At 41.9% G+C, this 18,771-nt stretch overlaps 1 protein-coding gene across 1 annotated transcript in view; it reads left to right on the top strand.

The window, feature by feature from the left end:
* TAFA4 (TAFA chemokine like family member 4) overlaps positions 1 to 18,771 on the top strand; it is a 161,103-nt gene that overhangs the window by 127,859 nt on the left and 14,473 nt on the right. The window contains exon 4 of the mRNA XM_060766393.2: positions 2,219 to 2,374. Coding sequence (XP_060622376.1) covers positions 2,219 to 2,374 — 156 coding nt within the window. The remainder of the gene's footprint in view (positions 1 to 2,218; positions 2,375 to 18,771) is intronic.

The raw sequence follows: 18,771 nt of genomic DNA, 5'->3' as shown, positions 1-18,771 counted from the left end.
TGCCTCCATCTCCCTGAAGGGACTCAGGTGGCTTACATGGGATTGAGCCCGATCAAACAGTTAAAATTAACACATTAAAATACATAGACAACAGCATAAAACAGAATAAAACAACATTATAACAGCATATAAGAGCAACCATCAAACCAACAGCCAATGAACCAGCAATGATAGTCATATTTAAATATTTTAAAGGATGTTTCACTAATGAGGGGTCAAGCTTTTTTTCCTACTGCTCCAGAGACTAGGATGAGAAATAATGGATTTAAACTACAAGAAAAGAGGCTTCTCCTGAACATTAGGACTTTATGATGGTAAGAACTGGAGGACAGAGGAATATGCTGCCTTGAAGGGTGGTGGAGTTTTCTCTAGAGGTTTTTAAACAGAGGCTGGATGGCTATCTGTTGGGAATGCTGTAGTTGTGAATTCCTGCATGGCAAAATGGGATTGGACTGGATGGCCTTAGTAGTCTCTTTCAATTCTATTATTCTATAACAGCTTGTTTCTTTTATGCATTCCTTAAACATGTAATACCAATCCCACATTTGGGTCCATGATTTTTCTTTCTGTGTAAGAAACATTTGTGCTGCTTTGATGACTCTGTTTTATTATTCTCCAAATCACACTTCTGCTCAACTAACTCAATTATTAAAAGAAATTGCTATCACATTGGGCGGTTAATTTACCTAAGGCTTTGCAAACACTGATAAGCTGTAACCAATGCCTTGAAGACCTTGCAATCTAAAGAGGAGAAGGGGGGGAGGGGGAGAAAGCTGAGAATGAGATGATGAGCAAGTATCCGACAACATTTTAGGAGTGAGAGAAGTTTAGAACTTATATGAGAAAGTGATGAAGGAGTAGCAGTGGGGCAGTGCATTCCTAAACCCAGTGGAAGTTGATTCTAGTCTGAGTGATGAACATTATGAATATCTATAGCATATGTTCTTTTTAATGGCTATATTTTCTTTGAACAGCAGAGCATTTTATATGGAAAGTAATACACTGTAAATGGGAAAGTGCCAGTTTATTACTCTAGTCATTGTTCATGCAGCATGATATTCAGCAGTCAATTATAAACTGAAATATATATTACATACAGTCATTTCTAGTGTACTTCTGTATATGTCTTACAAGAAGAAAGTCTCATTTCTTTCAGTAGAGTTTGCTTCCACCATTGTTGTCAACAGAACAGAAAAGAATAAAAGAATCCAAATCACTAGCAGTTGGTGGCCTTATTTTGTGGGTGAATCTGCTCCTTCCAAACATTCAAACTTTGAATGAGCTATCCAAGGTGCTGAACCAACTTCAAGGCTAGTATTTAGCCTTTGTTTAGTTTCTTTAAGGGCCCCCCAGTGGCGCAGTGGGTTAAACTGCTGAGCTGCTCAACTTGTTGACTGAAAGGTCACAGGTTTGAATCCGGGGAGCAAAGTGAGCGCCCACTTTCAGCCCAGCTTCTGCCAACCTAGCAGTTTGAAAACATGCAAATGTGAGTAGATCAATAGGTACTGCTCCAACAGGAAGATAACGGCGTGCCATCCAGTCATGCCAGCCACATAACCCTACGGACAATGCCGGCTCTTTGGCTTAGAAATGGAGATGAGCAGAAACCCCCAGAGTTCATGTCAGGGGAAAACCTTGACCTTTATCTTAGTTTCTTTAAAATTTCAATAAAATATCTATCTCTTCTCCACCCTACTGGCATAGAAGCCACCAACAACCTCTGATCAAAACCAACAAAATCCAGTTCCACATTAATTGAATGTTAAAAATATCTCAACATACACAGACTAACAGTAGTCACCTGGCAGAACTAAATATCTGATAACTTCTTTTGCATGGGAAAATATGCATACATGTAAGGGGGGAACCTTACAAAATTTATCTATGGCTCAAAAAGCTCTTCGCCTGAGCAGAGCAAGGGAGATTTGCTTTTTTGCAAAACAGTGTCCAAAAACCTCTCGCTACTGTGGTCAGGTTCAGGTGATGTGAGGTTTGTGTTAAGGACTATGAGAAGAATTCCCCACATCTAGTTCCCATCACATAAACTTCCAGGAATGATCTTCATGGTTACACAGAAAAGATACACGTGTGTCAGCATGATGCTAACTCTGATAAGATTACCTGTAACTGGGGCAGGGGGAGTGTAATGGAGGAAGCCATGTCCTTCTGTTTTTGTAACCATAGTTGAGCCAACAGTGTGTGCCTTCATCATTAACAGGCCACCACCAAGTGAAGCAAGGGACATGTGAAGTGGTTGCAGTGCACCGGTGTTGCAACAAGAACAAGATTGAAGAGCGGTCACAAACTGTCAAGTGTTCTTGCTTCCCTGGGCAAGTTGCTGGCACAACGCGAGCTCAGCCCTCCTGCGTGGAAGGTAAGCAGCTTCAGCTTCATTTGTCATGCTGGCTTAATAATTATAGAAATCTCCTTCTCTCCTTGATGACTTGAAGTCCTGCTGTCTGAAAAAGAACAATCCTCCCCCTTGTTAATTTTGGGCACATTTCTCTTTGTTAATAATAACGAGTGTGTGCCTAAATCATGGTGTAATTAATCTCTTTAATTCATGTACTAGTCCACTCGATGTCTGTGCCAAGAAGATTCCTTAATACTTTTGTATTCCTTTTCTTTTTGTGTGTCAGAAAGTCTACTTTAAAACTGTCCTCAACCTAGAAAAAAAAGGGAAGATTAGGCTAGGACATCTTGTCTGCTCTACTTGGTGTCATTGACTTTTCCTATGCCATGAAGGACAACGTCATATTTATTGTATCTATACTATAGTGGTGTACCTGAATGGTGTTGTGTGTTGTGTTAAACTAAGACTCCAGTAGACTAAGGTTCAACTGGGTAACCATAGGCAAGAGTGGGACATCTTCTCTGTCTCAGGGGATAACAATAGAAAACTTCCTTTTGACTAAAACTTGCCCCAAACTCCCATGATAGAGTCACCATGAGTCAGAGTTGACTTAAAAGCACATGACAACAATGCTATAGTGTACATGCTCAATCAAATGTGGGGCACTGCTTCAGTTATGTTTTTGGTGTATAAAGAGTAGGCCGATCTTTGCCCTCATCTTGGACTTTTTTACAATGTTCAGAAGGCATACTTCCCCTCCTTTTTTTACAGCACTATAACACATTTTCTACTTTTTAAAAAAGTGGTCAGGTCTCTCCTTGTCAAATCATCCTGTGTGTGACTTCAGGTATCCTGCTGACATAAGGCAACCCCATGAATTTCACAGAGTTTTTTTAAGGCAATGAACACTCAGAAGTGGTTTTACCAGTTCCTTTCTCTGAAATATAGCTTTCAGTTCCTGGAAATTCATGGGGCCACTGTAAGGTCCATTCCACTGATAGGTCATTACAGCTGAGAAATCTCTCATATCCCCTCTTTATGCATGTGTGGCCTCAGGACTCCAAAGCAGATTTTAATAACTGTCATCTCTTCATAGGGAGAGGCACCTTATGGGGCTCGGAGACCTGTAGAGCTCTGATTGTCATTATTTACACCTTGAACATGGGCTGGAAACATACTAGCAGTGAGTCAAATTTCTGTAATGTCCATTTAGTAAAAATTAAAGAGAATCATCTCAGTATAGTGGTTTGAGTATTGGACTAGGACTCTAAGAGAACAGGGTTCGAATCCCCATGTAACCATGGAAATCCATGGGATGTCTTGGAGCAAGTCCTCACACAGCCTCAGAGGAAGACAACAGGAAAGCCTCTGTGACTTGAATTTGTAAAACAACAACAGCAGCAACAACAACATGTTGAGGTTTCTGCGAGTGATCTACTAACAAGGAAAAAGTCATTTAGTTGGCTTTGAAAATGGAAACAAAAGCTTCTGGTTACATACTTGTGGTTGTGCCCAAGGAAGTGTCAAAGTCCAAGGTTTATTCTACTAGCATTTTGCTTTAGCATTGCTCACAAAAAGGGCATTTCTGACTCTGTACACCTGGAGACAGCAATGTGCTATATCTTTGTGTGTCGTCAAGTTGCCTATTGGCGAGCCCATGAATTTCATAGGGTTTTCTTAGGCAAAGAATACTCAGAGGTGGTTTTATCAATTCCTTCCTCTGCATTATAGCCTACAGCCTTGTCATCTACTAACAGTTTCCTATCCAAGTACCAAACAGAGCTGACTCAAATGGGTTCTTGTGCATTAAGGGGCCCAAAATGTAGCTCAATCCAGGGTCGCCATGCCATTTCTGTATCTAAAGTGCTGGTGTCACAATACTGCTTTTCATTAAGCCTCAGACATGTGCAAATGTTAACAAGACAAACATGATGTTAAATGTGCAGATAAATAAATAGACAAATCAGCCAAAGCAGCCAGTCAGTTACTGAAGGCAGATCAGAAATAGAGAGAATTTGAACTGCCTTGACACAAAACATTATTATTGTTTGTACTATTGACTGTACACAAGTCTGGATATGATTTTCTGGTAATAATTACAATGGTGCTTCGTAATTCTGGTATAATAACTTACTAGAGCTTCTGTTGTATACATGACCCTTTATAGGAAATGGGTCAATATTTCACTTTTCTTCCCCACTTCTCTCAGTGACTACGCAGTAGAATATTTCCAGTGGTTTTATGTTAGGAAGTGGCACCTCTAAATCTTAATTAGTGGGTCTGTCAACAGCAATGGAAAGAATGGGAAGACAAAATATGGTGAGATTTACATTTAAATAGAAGGAACGTAGTACAATATTTTAATAGATTGCTGCTAATTAATATTGACTTAGAAATCATGTTTGCTAATCCACACGGAAGATACTTATCTTCTATTTTCATTGCTTTCCACACACAATCATGACCTTTAAAAGTGAAATAACAATGAGCCTCAGGTTTTCATCCTGATGTTTTAATCTATGAATTAACTGATAAATAAATGAAATTTTACAATCTGCAACTCTCTCCTGAATTGGAGTAGCATCACCCACACCCCAGCCACAATCGTACACACACACACAAAGGTTTCTTTATATGTGGGTGTCATGAATTTACATTATGGATTCACAAAGGATCTGGGTTAAGGAATTGCAGCCGGTTTAAATGGTGTGTGAATAACATTAGTGAGGGAAAGTTAACACAAGGGATCAAAGCAAGTCAGATAAGACACCAAGGGCAGTGTGGTGAAGACCAAAAGTATAGCAAAGCAAAGGACAAGTGTCAAGGAAGGATTAACACACTGAGTTTCCCCAAAAAGAAGAGAGGGGAGGAAACTAGCAACAACTTTTAAGACTGATTTTTATTTTAGCATGAGCTTTCATTGATATCAGTCAGCTTCACATCTAGTACACTATGATATTAAGGTCTCAGGCTGTAAATCATATTCAAACAGCTGTGGAGTAGGATACAAGAGGGTCTGAAAAGATGTAAATTGTGACCCATGCCATATATTTCCAAAGGTTGAATGAGGCAATGCAGCTCTTTGAGATCTCTATAGTGATTTGTTTGTACTGATGCATGGAAACAATACATTTGCTCATGAAAAATCAGTTCCTTGGGGTCAAATTTTTCTCTGAGAATATTACTTTTGGTATGCATTTTAAACCATACTTTTTCCCAAGGGTGAGAAATGGTAATTCTCTTGTGTGCCTTTGGCCTTCTATACCTACCATGCTTTATTCTTGTCTATGCTTGAGTCTCTTTTTAGAGAGATAAAGCGGGATATAAATAATGTAGGATGTAAAGAATACTACTACTACTGCTATTACTACTAATAATAATAATTGCTAGGGCAAATAGAAATTTCTTGTCAAAGAGATCTATACCACTGCTTCTTAAGATTTTTCTGTTTGTGCCCCCCACCCCCTGTCCTACCAGCAAAAAGATAGCAAAATAAATGTTTGGGTGAGCCAGTTACTCACCCAATGTCTAATAGCACATTGAACCTTCCCAAAGAGCAAATTTCATCACTGATATGTAGGTGTGGTTGCTGGTTATGCCTAATATAGCATGGCAGCATCACCATGGTTGTGGGTTGTAGGAGGGCAAAATCAGGGCACTGTCCCCCAAATAAGAATTCTGTTCTTTTCAATAAAATTCCCCTCCACTTCCCAGTTTCCTAGTACTACAATATGTTAAAACCCCAGCTGATCATTTCGAAATAAGTATGCAAAGAAAAGAGGTGCATCTCCACTGTAGAATTAATGCAGTTTGACATGACCTTAGCTGGCAAGGATCAATGCTGTTATAACCCTGGGATTTATACTTTGGTAAGGCACTAGCCCTCATGAACAGAGAAGGAAAACCACAACTCCTAGGATTCCATGGCAATTAAAGTGGTGTCAAGCTGCATTAATTATAGCGTAGATTCACCTAGAATGGTAAGGGTGCATCTATGCTTGGCTTGGTTAAGCTGCTAAGTTGCAGAAAATCCTGCCAATCAAAAGGTTGGCAGTTCAAGCCCAGCTTCTGGGTGAGCACCTGCCATCAGCCCCTACTTCTGCTCACCTAGCAGATTGAAAACAAACGTGAGTAGATAAATAGGTATCACTTTAAGCAGGAAAGTAATAAAAGGTGCCCATAAGGACATGCCCGTGATTCTATCAGGAAGACGTCTATGGATGACAAAGCTCCTTGGCATGGAAGATGGCGCGACAGCCCTCCCCCTCCCCCGGGTGGCCGGAGTCAATGACAGCCTTCAGATGCTGGAAATGGAAAAAGATGGGAAGAGCCTTTGCCTCTGTTTATGTATTGTCTTTCCTTGTTAATTGTATAATGGCATGGAATATTTGCCATATGTGTGTTCTGTAATCCGCCCTGAGTCCCCTTGGGGAGATAGAGAGGGAATAAATAAAGTATATTATTAAGGGAATGAGAACACAATTAATAGAGTTCTATGTGTGATTAATTTTTAGTCTCTCTCTCTTTGAAATGCAAGAAATGTGGGGATTGATGGAAAATTTCATTTGGTAAGGCAGAATTTTTATAGGAGGAGGCCGTGCCATCATGTTGTTTCTTTCCTGTGCCTTACCTTTCCCTTTCCCAAACCAATATACATATACATTGGACCTCTTCATCAATTGTCACAGCTGGAGATATGAAAATATTTACTCCAAATATTTCCTATGCCACACCATTCCTTATTTTTAATTTAGTGATTAGATTTCCTTGGTGACTTAAATTTTTCATATCGTATTATTTGTGTGTGCAACTCAAATTTAATTACTCTCAATATACACTGTGTATATATTCTGCTGAATCCTAGGCAAGGCTGTAAATTATATACTATGCTTCATGCAACACTAAAGCACTTTATGATGGACAGTAAATTAAAGATATTTATTAAAATATGCAGCCGCATAGCAAAGGTAATGCTGTTTGGTTTTGTGACAATATTCTGATTGCAGAACTGAAGCGGACATTACATTCATTTTGTCAAAACAAACCGTGGTTTAAACAGTGTGGTGCCTGTGTTTTTGGTTTAATAAGAGAAATATTATGAATGCAAGGACTGGAGACAGAGAAGCAGACACCCCTGCATTTCCCCCTTCAGAGCAGAAGCTTGGCATACTTTATTTATACTGTAAGCACGGAGGTAATTTATTCAGGTACTTCAGGGCAGAGAACCATGCATGTCCACTTACAGTTTGCAAATTTTATTTTTCATGATATACCCAACCCTGTGGAGGCCTCCATGCTGCAAAAGCCTGAAGGAGGTTTTTAATTAAGCCTGTCTCCTCCTGGCCCCACTTGTGTAACTAATTATTTTCAGTATCATGAAAGAGTTTCATTATTCATTTCCTTTTCAAAGAGCTTCTCCCATCCCTGATTTTGACTGTGTAACTTGAACCTATTTTGTTCGTAGGTGGCAATAGGGTTTTCTTTTAATAAAATTTTATTTTGCAAACTAAAATATTGACCAGAGCCCCAAATTTATTCCCACTGTTGTAAACCTATTTTGGACCTATGTACTACCCCTATATGAAACTACAGGATTTTTTTTCATTTAGCTATAAGCAAATGATCATAGGAATTTCCCTAATACCAATTCAAACTCTTAATGGATCTGACTATTTGTACTGCAGGGGATGGGTAATTATGGCCCTCTAGATACTAGATTGCAGCTCTCATGGTTCTTCACTGTTGAGTTTCCTGGTTAAAGTGTACCCTTCAAATGCCCTAATTTGTCAGGGACTGATCAATCCTTTGTTGCCCCAATTTTACAAATGCTTTTTAAATGTCCCAGTTTCCTCTCTTGTTCACAGTTTATTTCAGTTTTCAATTACCCTTATTTAGAATTGCCAGATTATAAAATCCTCAGGTTAAATGAGCCATTTGATAGAAAGGCATACAGAACATGGTAGGCCACACTTGGGTTTCTCTTCAGATTGTATAATCTTTCCCCTTTTACTTCAGGTGATTGAAAACTGAATTCAAACTACAAAAGTAGTTTTCATTCCGTTTCCTCAGCAGTGAGGTAAGAGAAGAAAAGAGGAGATGTTTTTGATAGATTTAGGCAAACACAAAACACTACAACTTCTCCTAGCTTATGTGTTGTACCTCACTAATAACTTGACATCATGATCACCTTCTAATAACAACTTATGTCCTGTCCTGTGAAATGTTGTAAATTATAGTAAGTGTGCTGGTACGGCTGTACCAGGAGCTCCAAACTCCCTTTCGTTCTTTGAGTCTGTCTGGCAAGTCAGCTGCCCTTGCAGTTCAATATAAGAGTGAACAGGCTGTGGAGAAGATAGCTGTGAAACTTATAAATTGCACCAAAGAGGAGCAGCATTCTGTCACAATTTTTTTGTGGGCAAAAGGTATGTCAGGGGCACACATTCATCTCTGCATGTGTGCTCAGCAAGGGGATGAAGTTCTCTCTTACAGAATCATCTAAGAGTGGATTTAAATCTTCAAAAAATGGCCATACTAGCTGGATATCCACATAGCACTGTGAATATCCAGCTACAGCCACAACCATAAGGAATGAAGAAAGAACCCTGGGACTGATTCAACAACAACAACAAAAATTTATTTATATACCTCTCTATCTCCCCAAGGGGACTCAGAGCAGTTTCCAAGTAACATAATCAATACATACAAAGAAAAGAGCATAAACATAAAATTAACAAGACAATATAAGCATTAAAAACCACAATAGCACATATATTTAAAATAATCCTCCCTGTTCAAGGCAAATTAAAAGGCTGGGCCAAGGGTAGTGTGATTTTAGAGGGCCCGGGAAATTAGGTAGAGTCTATGGCTGTACATTTCCAGGGCCTAATAGAAGAAAGTGACCTGGGTAATTTGGTAGAAAAAGATATGGCCAATTTCAACAGTATCTGGGGCAGAGCTAGAAGTAGTTGTTCTCAAAGGTTTGTTTAAACCACCAGGTCTCCAGACTCTTATGAAAGGAGGGGAAGGATGGGGCCTGTCTTATTTCTCCAGGAAGGGCATTCCAGAGGTGGGGGGCCACCACCAAGAAGGCTGTTTCTCTTGTCCCCACCAACCGTGCTTGTGACGGTGGTGGGAGTGAAAGGAGGGACTCCCCGGAAGATCTTAAAGTTGGCACCGGTTCATAGAAGGAGATGCGATCATGAAGACAGGCGGGGCCCGAACTGTTCAGGGCTATATAGGTCATAATCTGCACTGTGAATTTGGCTTGGCAGCTTATCGGCAGCCAGTTAAGCTGTTTTAAAAGGGGCGTTGTATGCTCCCTATAGTTTGCTCCAATAAGGAGCCTGGCTGCCGCCCATTGTATCAGTTGGAGCTTCCGGGCCGTCTTCAAGGGCAGCCCCATGTAGAGCACATTGCAATAGTCCAAACTGGATGTAACCAAGGCGTGGACCATGCTGGTCAAGTCAGACTTCACGAGGTATGGTCGCAGCTGGCTCATGAGTTTAAGTTGTGCAAAGGCCCTCCCGGCCACCGTCGACACCTGAGCATCAAGTGACAGTGTTGAGTCCAGGAGGACCCCCAAGCTATGGACCTGCGCCCTCAAGGGGAGTGTAACCCTGTTGAGCACAGGTTACCACCCAATACCCAGATTGGCCCCACGGCTGACCAGGAGGACCTCTGTCTTGTCTGGATTAAGCTTCAACCTGTTAGCCCGCATCCAGTCTATCGCAGCTGTCAGACACTGGTTCAGGGTCCGGGAGGTTTCCTTGGAGTTTGTTGGAAATGATGGCACCCAACTCCAAAACTCTGGATGACCTCACCCAGTGGTTTCATGTAGATATTAAAAAGTATGGGGGGTAGAATGGAACCTTGCGGGACCCCCCAGGTCAAAGGCCATGGGTCCAAGCAGGTATCCCCCAGCTTCACCAACTGGGAGCAGAGTCACTGCAGAGCAATGCCCCCAAGACCCATTCTGGAGAGCTTCCCCAGAAGGATACCATGGTTGATGGTATCGAAAGCTGCTGAGATATCCAGGAGAACCAACACGTGCACTGATTCACATCAGTGCATTAGTAGCTGTGTGCTCAACCAAAAACATTTTTTGCTGATGGCATTAAAAAGTTGGTATGGTGCTGGGGAAAAAATGCATTGTAAAGGAAAGTGACTATGTTGAAGGTCCTATGTCCTTTCAGTGAAGTCCTTTCCCCTGTTACTAACAGTCACATTCTCACCATATCCTCCCTGTCATTCTGCTCCTAGGTCACATCTCCCCTCTGGCTATGTTTGGTGTCTTACCTTTTCAAGCTCCATCCTTGAGCCTGCCTCTTTTCAACACACCATCATATTGTGCTCATGCCTTGCTTGTGGGCATTCCTTTTGCAGTCAACCTTCCACATTTACTGGGGTTAGGGGCACTCCTGTGAAAGTGAGAAACCATGAACAAAGAGAACACAGAAATGCTGGACCACTCTAACAACCACATGTCAGACTACACATTGAAGCCATTGAAATCCATGAGCATGTGGACAATTTCAACAGAAGGGAGGAAACAATGAAAATGAACAAAATCTGGCTACCAGTATTAGAGAGGAAACAATCAGGGATAGCTAATCAACTCTTAACAAAAGATTCCCCCAGGCACTAGCAAGCCACGCCAAAAAACTGTCAGGCCATCAAATGCTAATCAAGGTGGTCAGTTGAAACATTCACACCTAGCTCCAACAGACAAGAGTTCGTTGTCCCACCCTGATCATTCCACAGATATAATAACCCAATTTCCTAGTTCCAACAGACCTCACTACCTCTGAGGATGCTTGCCATAGATGCAGGTGAAATGTCAGGAGAGAATGCCTCTAGAACATGGCCATATAGCCTGGAAAAACCTACAACAACCCAGTGATTCCGGCCATGAAAGCCTTCATCATACATGAACAAAAATGCTTTTTTTTAATCTGCAAGAATGTCTCTCTAGGAATCTTTTTGGCCTTTTAGCATAATTTATAGTCAACTTCAACTGTATAACCTAGAGATTTCTTGAGAGGTGACTGGAGAAAATTCACCATAGTTACATCAGAGAACATTTTCTAACAAATCCATTAATAATCAAAGTCAAAACCACAAATGTGGAGTGATGATTGTATATCTTACTATAGTGAGAACCAAATGTAGTTTTAGTTTGGTTCAGGATAGTTTTACTCACTTAAAAACAAAGTCAAAGTGCAGTTCATTTGTTGCGGTTGTACTTTGTCCAGCAGAAGGAAAAACAATCCCAGCCTGGCAATGATTCAAAATCTAATTTGTGACCATTCAAGAAATTCCTAGTTTTGAACAGGCCAAACAAACATATGTGTTAGACAAACTTTGTCACAAGAAAAGAGCTTTACAGTATTTTGATGAAAGGGGGCTAGGGAACTTGTTCCAAGTAGACTGTCAGGTGGTAAAAGCAATCAACAGGAATAACCACACAAACAGTAATTAAAATTTGAAATCCAGCCGGCCAAATACCTTGAATGCCACAAATGAAAGAATCATAATGTTTTAAATCGTGTCTTTCTTAAAACTCTATCTCATTTGTGAAAGGGGTCTAATAATAGCCATCCAAGTTGCAAGGCTTAATTAATGTTGGTGCAGCATTTTGCAGCTCCTCTGTGCTGTTCAGTTACAAATGGAGGTGATGATAAAAGTAAAAGCACCTCATTAAAAGAAAAGGATGAGGAAGGGGAGGGGGAGAAGAAAACAGATGAAAATTGTGGATTGCTTGAAATAGTTGTCTGTTATTGATCTGCTTATGGGAATGATTAAAGATGCTGCAATCTATGGTGTCTGTCTCCTCTACAGGCTGCAGCCATGTTTCCTGTTTCGTTTGCTTTTTCTTTTGTGGACTGAATCATTCCAGCTTTAGGGTTGAGCAGAGGTGTAAGGGAGCCAAGGGCGACCTGTATCGGAAAGCCAGTACTTTTTCATTTGCAGGGATGGTGACAAGCACCTAGCACCATCTCTGATTTCCCTTTTGCTTCCAATCTTCTTTTCAGTCTTCACAACAGATTTGGAAGAGCAGAGCATTATAGAGTATCTGTCTCTTGAAGATGCAGTTCAGACTATTCCTTTTCTTAGAAAAAGCTTGGGGGTCTTCCTGGACTTAGCGCTGACACTTGATACTCAGGAGTCAGCAGTGGCTGGAAGGGCCTTCACACAATTAAAACTCGTGCACCAGCTGCAACCATACCTCGTGAAGACTGACTTGACCATGGTGGTCTATGCCTTAGTTACCTCTAGATTTGATTATTGCAATGCACTCTATGTGGGGCTTCCCTTGAAGACAGCCCGGAAACTCCAATTGGTCCAAGGTGTGGCAGCCAGATTCATAACTTGGGCAAATTACAGGGAATGGTCAAACCCCTTGTTCAAGGAGTTCCATTGGCTGCCATTCATATTCTGGTCCCAATTCAAGGTTCAGGTCATCACCTATAAAGCCCTGAATGGTTTGGGACCCGCCTACCTTCATGGCCATATCTCCTGCCACCAACCTGCACAATCTCTTCGATCCTCCAGGGAGGATCTCCTCTCGCCTCTCCCACTCTCACAGACAAGGTTAGTGGGAACGAGGAAGAGATCCTTCTTTGCTGTGGCTTCCCATCTTTGGAACTCATTACCTGTTGAGATTAGGCAAGCCCTCTCCTTAGCAGACTTCAAGAAAAATCTGAAAACCTGGCTTTTTCAATGACCATCCACACCAATTATGTTGCCCCATCTATAATGTTTCTCGATGATGCACTTTCCCCCTATTCTAAACTGAAAGACAGTCCCCACTGTTTCATTTTCTTGCCCCCCATTTGCATATTTTACTCCTACCTCACCCAGAGTTTTATCAATTTATCTTGTCCATTTGGCCTGTTCATCCTATTTAATTTTATATTGTGTGAATCTGTTTTACTATTGTATTTTGTTATTGCAATTTATTATTATTTTTTAATGTATTTTGTCTTGTATTTTGCATTTTACTGTGCTGTATTGAATTTTTAGAAGGGCTTGGCCTCATGTTAGCCGCCCCGAGTCCCCACTGGGGAGATGGTGGTGGGGTATAAATAAAGATGATGATGATGATTATTATTATTAGAAAAAGGAATGAGATGCAGATGGAAACTGATTTGATGGTTTATTGAGTCTGATATAACAATATTTCTCCAAACTCACAGCAACCCAGTTTCTCCTTACTGTTAGGAAAAAGCAGCTCTGTTTGTGACCTTTCCTGGGTGCTAACTGTCATGAGGACCACCTGCATTTCCAAATGTGTCATTATACCATATGGGTTGGGGGTGTTGTTGGATCTTAACATCCATCAGATGGCATGCTGGGTGGTGTGATGTTAAGAATGATCTGCATCATTGTTCAAACCAAGTGAAAGAACACCAAATGAAAGAGGTGTGAATGTACTGCAGTTGGAACAGTGTATAGCCACGACTGTTTTATGGTGCATCTAGATTTAATGGCTCAGTGCTATGGCTCATGGCAGTTTTCATTTTACAGTATTTTTTATTGTGGATACCAAATAATGCTAGTGCCTCACCCCAATCCCATGATTCCATAAGCATTGAGTCATGGCAATTGGTGATGTCAAATTGCATTAATTCTACAATTTTGATCAGGCATGGGCAAACTTTGGCTTTTCAGGTGTTTTGGACTTCAACTCCCACAATTTGTAATAGCCTACTGGGCTAGGCAAAACTACGGCTAGGTGGATCTGTACTTGGTTAAGTGGATGAACCCAGAGGGTGCTCACCAATGCTTCCTCTTCATCCTGGAAAGAAGTGACGAGTGGAGTGCCGCAGGGTTCCGTCCTGTTCAACATCTTCATTAATGACTTAGATGAAGGGCTAGAAGGCATGATCATCAAGTTTGCAGATGACACCAAATTGGGAGGGATAGCCAATACTCCAGAGGACAGGAGCAGGATTCAAAATGATCTTAACAGATTAGAGAGATGGGCCAAAACTAACAAAATTAAGTTCAACAGTGACAAATGCAAGATATTCCACTTAGGCAGAAAAAATAAAATGCAAAAATACAGAATGTAAACTGTGGCTCTACATAAGGAGCGAGTAACCTTCAATGAAGGGCCTCCTTGTGGTGCAGCAGGTTAAACTGCTGAGCTGCTGAACTTGGTGAAGCAAAGGTTCAAATCGGGATCGGGGTGAGCTCCCGTTGTTAGCCCCACCTTCTGGCAACCTAGCAGTTGGAAAACATGCAAATGTGAGTAGATCAATAGGTACCCATTTAGTGGGAAGATAATGGCACGCCATGCTGTCATGCTGGCCACATGGCCTAGGAGGTGTCTATGGACAACACCGGCTCTTTGGCTTAGAAATGGAGATGAGCACCACCCCACAGAGTTGGGCACGACTAGACTTAATGTCAAGGACAACCTTTACCTTTTTTAAACCTTCAATACTCTGGGATATTGAGAAATTGTTATTCCCATAATTATCTCTGGCTGGGGCTGATGGTCATTGGTATTCAACACTATTTGGAGGATCATACATTCCTCAGCCCTACTTTGAGCAGAATTGACCAAAGTATTTTCATAACCCATGACCATAAAGAAGGTCATAATCTGGACTGATAAGAGAGTTTTGCTGTCATTTTGTTCTGTTTGGCACAGAGTTTGGAAAACCTTTTTTCCAGGCAACTCCTCAAAGCCTTTGTCCTGGAAGTTGTGGCTTGGAAAGTTACTCTTTAAAGGATCCAAATAGGCCCAATTAGTTTAATCCCAGTTTTCTTGTAATTTGATCCAAATACCCTAGTAAATTTTCACCTTCTTGTTGAAGTTTTCTGCAAAGATAAAGCAGTCTTCTAATCATTCATTCCTTTGGTTGTTCATTCATAATTAGGAGAGCTTCATTGCACAACACTCCTAAATTCCACCGGGATTCTCTCAGCAAGAACAGCAACAGATGTTTCCCCATAGAATATTTATAGTGGCGAGAGGAAAGATCCTCCTGATATACTCATACATTCAGTTTAATCTGCTATCTAATCTGGCCTGCTACATGAGAGATCTGCTCCTAGTTGAAACAAAGTATGAAATCTTCATGAGATCACAGAAAATGATAGAAGTAAAACAAGGGAGTTTGTCTATACTCAGGTTAAGTTCTTTTCATGCATGAGATGGGTTGAAGTTCCTTATTGAAAAGCATAAATGGAAGAAATAGCCTTAATATGTGACCAAATTTATTAGTATGTGCGCACAGGCGGTCCCCAAGTTATGATCAAGATAGGTTATTAGGTTTGTTCTTAAGTTGAATTTGTATGTCAGTCTGAACAAGTACATTTAAAAATATAACTCCATATAAAAGGTAAAGGTTTCCCCTTGACATTAAGTCTCATCTCCATTTCTGAGTCGAAGTGCTGGCATTGTCTGTAGGCATCTCCAAGGTCATGTGCCCAGCATGACTGCATGGAGTGCTGTTACTTTCCCTATTGATCTATTCACACTGGCATGTTTTTGAACTCCTAGGTTGGCAGAAGCTGGGCCTAACAGTGGAAGCTCACCCCACTCCCTGAATATGAATCGCCAACCTTTCGGTCAGCAAGTTCAGCAGCTCAGCTGTTTAATCCACTGCACTCCCACGGGAGCCTATCCCAGATATAGATATTGATATATATGCAAGCTTTAGATAGCATAGGGAAGGGTTAACACCCATGCGGTGTTTGTTTTGCTGTCTGTGCCCCTGTTCAGAAGATTTTACCTCACTTTCTGTCCCTGTGATAATTGTATTTTGAAAGATTTGGCTTGTTGTGGAAACAAGGCTTGGGTATAAAGCTTCAGTGGAGACACATTTTCCCCATGGGAACTCTTTCAGGAGTGAATTTCCTTTCTGAGGGGTTGATTTATCTCACTTCTGATTATCCCATCCACTGTTTGTAACTATGAGTCAGATGTTTGTAACTCAGGTACTGCCTGTATATGGTTATGTTAACTGTTGTGAAATAGGCACTGATATAGTGGAACAGTCATAAAATGGATTGTGTTTCGGAGGGAAACATATGCATCTAATGACCTGTTTTGCCTACTACTGTATTTTAAGTGCCAGAGAATAATTATAAGACCAATTAAATTTAAGTACTGCGTTTATTGAATTCTAAGCTGCACATTTCCCCAAAACCTGTGGTTCAGGGGGTGCATCTTAGAATTAATGTTTTAAAAAAAATGAAAGGGAATTGGGAATGGCAGCTGAGAGAATAGGAGAGAAGCCAACTGTCCTGCCAGGTTTATCTTGAAGGGAGAAGATCTGGGGCAGTGGTGGCAGTGGCAGCTGAGAGAGTGGGAGCCTCTCTCCCTCAGTCATTCTCCCTCTCTGGAGATGGTCGGGAAAGGGGCTGGGAAGACAGGAGGAAGAAGCTCTGTGTGCCATGAGCACATGTTCCAGTTTTCATCAGTGAAGTGTTGGAGAGTATGCTGATTGGACACTTCAGAGTGTGAAGGAGAGAAACCTTTCAGAAAGCAGAAGAAGCAATAGCGGAGAGAAGACAGTTGAAGTCTGAGCTTTAAAGAGCTGAGGGGAATGCTGAGCAACAGAAAGAGCCCAGAAGGGAAGATGAGAACAAAGCTAAAGGTTGAAGAAGGTGGAAAATAGATAATTGAAGCAAAAGTTTCTCATGGAGCCCCAAGAAATGCTTATATATTATATATTATGAGCAAACCTTTTGCATTGTGTTTTAAAGTTTGACAGATGGGGTGGGCAGTTGCAGATGGCTAGAGAGTGTTCGTTTCCTGCCAAGCACAATCAAAGCGCTCCCAACAGATGTCCACCCAGCCTTTGTATTAATAGTAATATTAATAGGAGCAATCATCTTCTGCCAGGCAGGAAAAGCACAAACAAAGCACCCTCTGAGGAGTGGGAGGGAAATAGGGTTTTGGAAGTGATATCGAGCTCTTTTGGGGCACTCCCTGTGAGGGAAGTCCCTAGAAGGACCGCTAATGGGGTCCTGACCTTGGCGAGCGGCCAGCGGATGCCAATTCAAAAAGACGCAAAAACGTTGAAAATCAATCTCGCCAGAGGCTGAAGAGGAAGTCTGCGACCGAGGCGTTTATTTAGCGATTCAGCTGAAAAGGATGCATTAAAGGGATGAATCCACAGTAAGCATGCATTACAGTGATTTTCAGGCATATTTATACAGTCAAAACAAAGAAAACCCGGTTTGAATCTCCCGCCCGCCTTCTGTCAGTTTCCTCTGCCCTGATTGGCCGGCTCCGGAACAGCTGGGAGGAGGCTTGGCCGTTGGTCCCGCCTCCCCTCCAATCGCCGGCCGCTGTTGCCTCCCGGGGCCAATCAGAGCCCTCGGAGCGCCTCCGGAGATTGTCCAATCAGCGGCCAGGAGGCGGGACGTATCTTGACAGCGCAGAGGGGCGGATTTGCCTGGAGGTGTCCGCCAGCTGATTGAACACCCTTTGTTCTTCGCACGGCAGGGAGGCGGAAGGGGAGACAAGGGATTTCCTGGGTTCCGATAAAAGATGTGTATAGAAAAAAAGGGTGGCTATGGGTGGTGTCTGGATCTCAACCCTGTGGCGAAGGGAGTCCTTTGTCACAGGGGAGCGTACACAAAACACCATGATTGATTTAATCAGTCTGTTTTTCCGGGCTTTTTGGCTGACAGATTTCTGGCTTTTGTTCGTCTGGCTCTGAAAACAAAGCCATAGATCTGCCAGTATTTGTCCATGCAATGTAAATATGAATGGAGTTCCTTCCAAGGAAATTGGATTTCCTTATCTGTAATCCCAGGTCACATACTCTTTTATAGGGTAAAGTTCAAGAGGGGAAAGGCAAGGAAAGGGGGGGTTGAGGGTACATCTCATTTCATTTCATTTCATATTATATATTTCATGCACATATTCTTTATAGATTCTTATAACTCATAGATTTCATATAAAAGATCCCCGTCCCATCCCTACATAGTTTATTAGAAAACACAGCAATTTGATGAGGGCAACCAGCAGAGTTCTTGAGGTTTGATCCTTGCAACAAGAGCATGCACACACAGGCGGGGAGCTCCTTCTCCCCAAACGGCTTGGTTTTGAGTTCATGGAAGAAGCCCGTGATGCCAGGGCACCAAGTCAATCAGAAAGGGCAGGAAAGGTCCGCAAAAGAATCTGCAAGTGACGGAAGGTGGGCCAAGGTCCTTTGGAGCACCGCATCTCTCAGCCAAGACCTGGGACCCATCTGGCCCCCTCCCCGGGGCCGCTACAGTCGGCTACCACAGGTCCCATGCGGCTTGGATCCACGTGGAGCGAGGGCTGCCGCGGAGAAGCGGGGAGTCCTGGTTAGGCACTCAGCTGTTTCCCTGCAATGCAGAAGTTCTAAAAAAAAAACAAAACTAATTTCTTCCCGGGGGGGAGCAGCCCAAAACAGAGGAACTGGGAT

This window comes from Anolis sagrei, chromosome 2 (assembly GCF_037176765.1).
Source record: "Anolis sagrei isolate rAnoSag1 chromosome 2, rAnoSag1.mat, whole genome shotgun sequence".
Lineage (NCBI taxonomy): Eukaryota > Metazoa > Chordata > Lepidosauria > Squamata > Dactyloidae > Anolis > Anolis sagrei.
The sequence above is the reverse complement of the archived record's forward strand: the minus strand, read 5'-3'. Positions and strand labels throughout refer to the sequence as shown.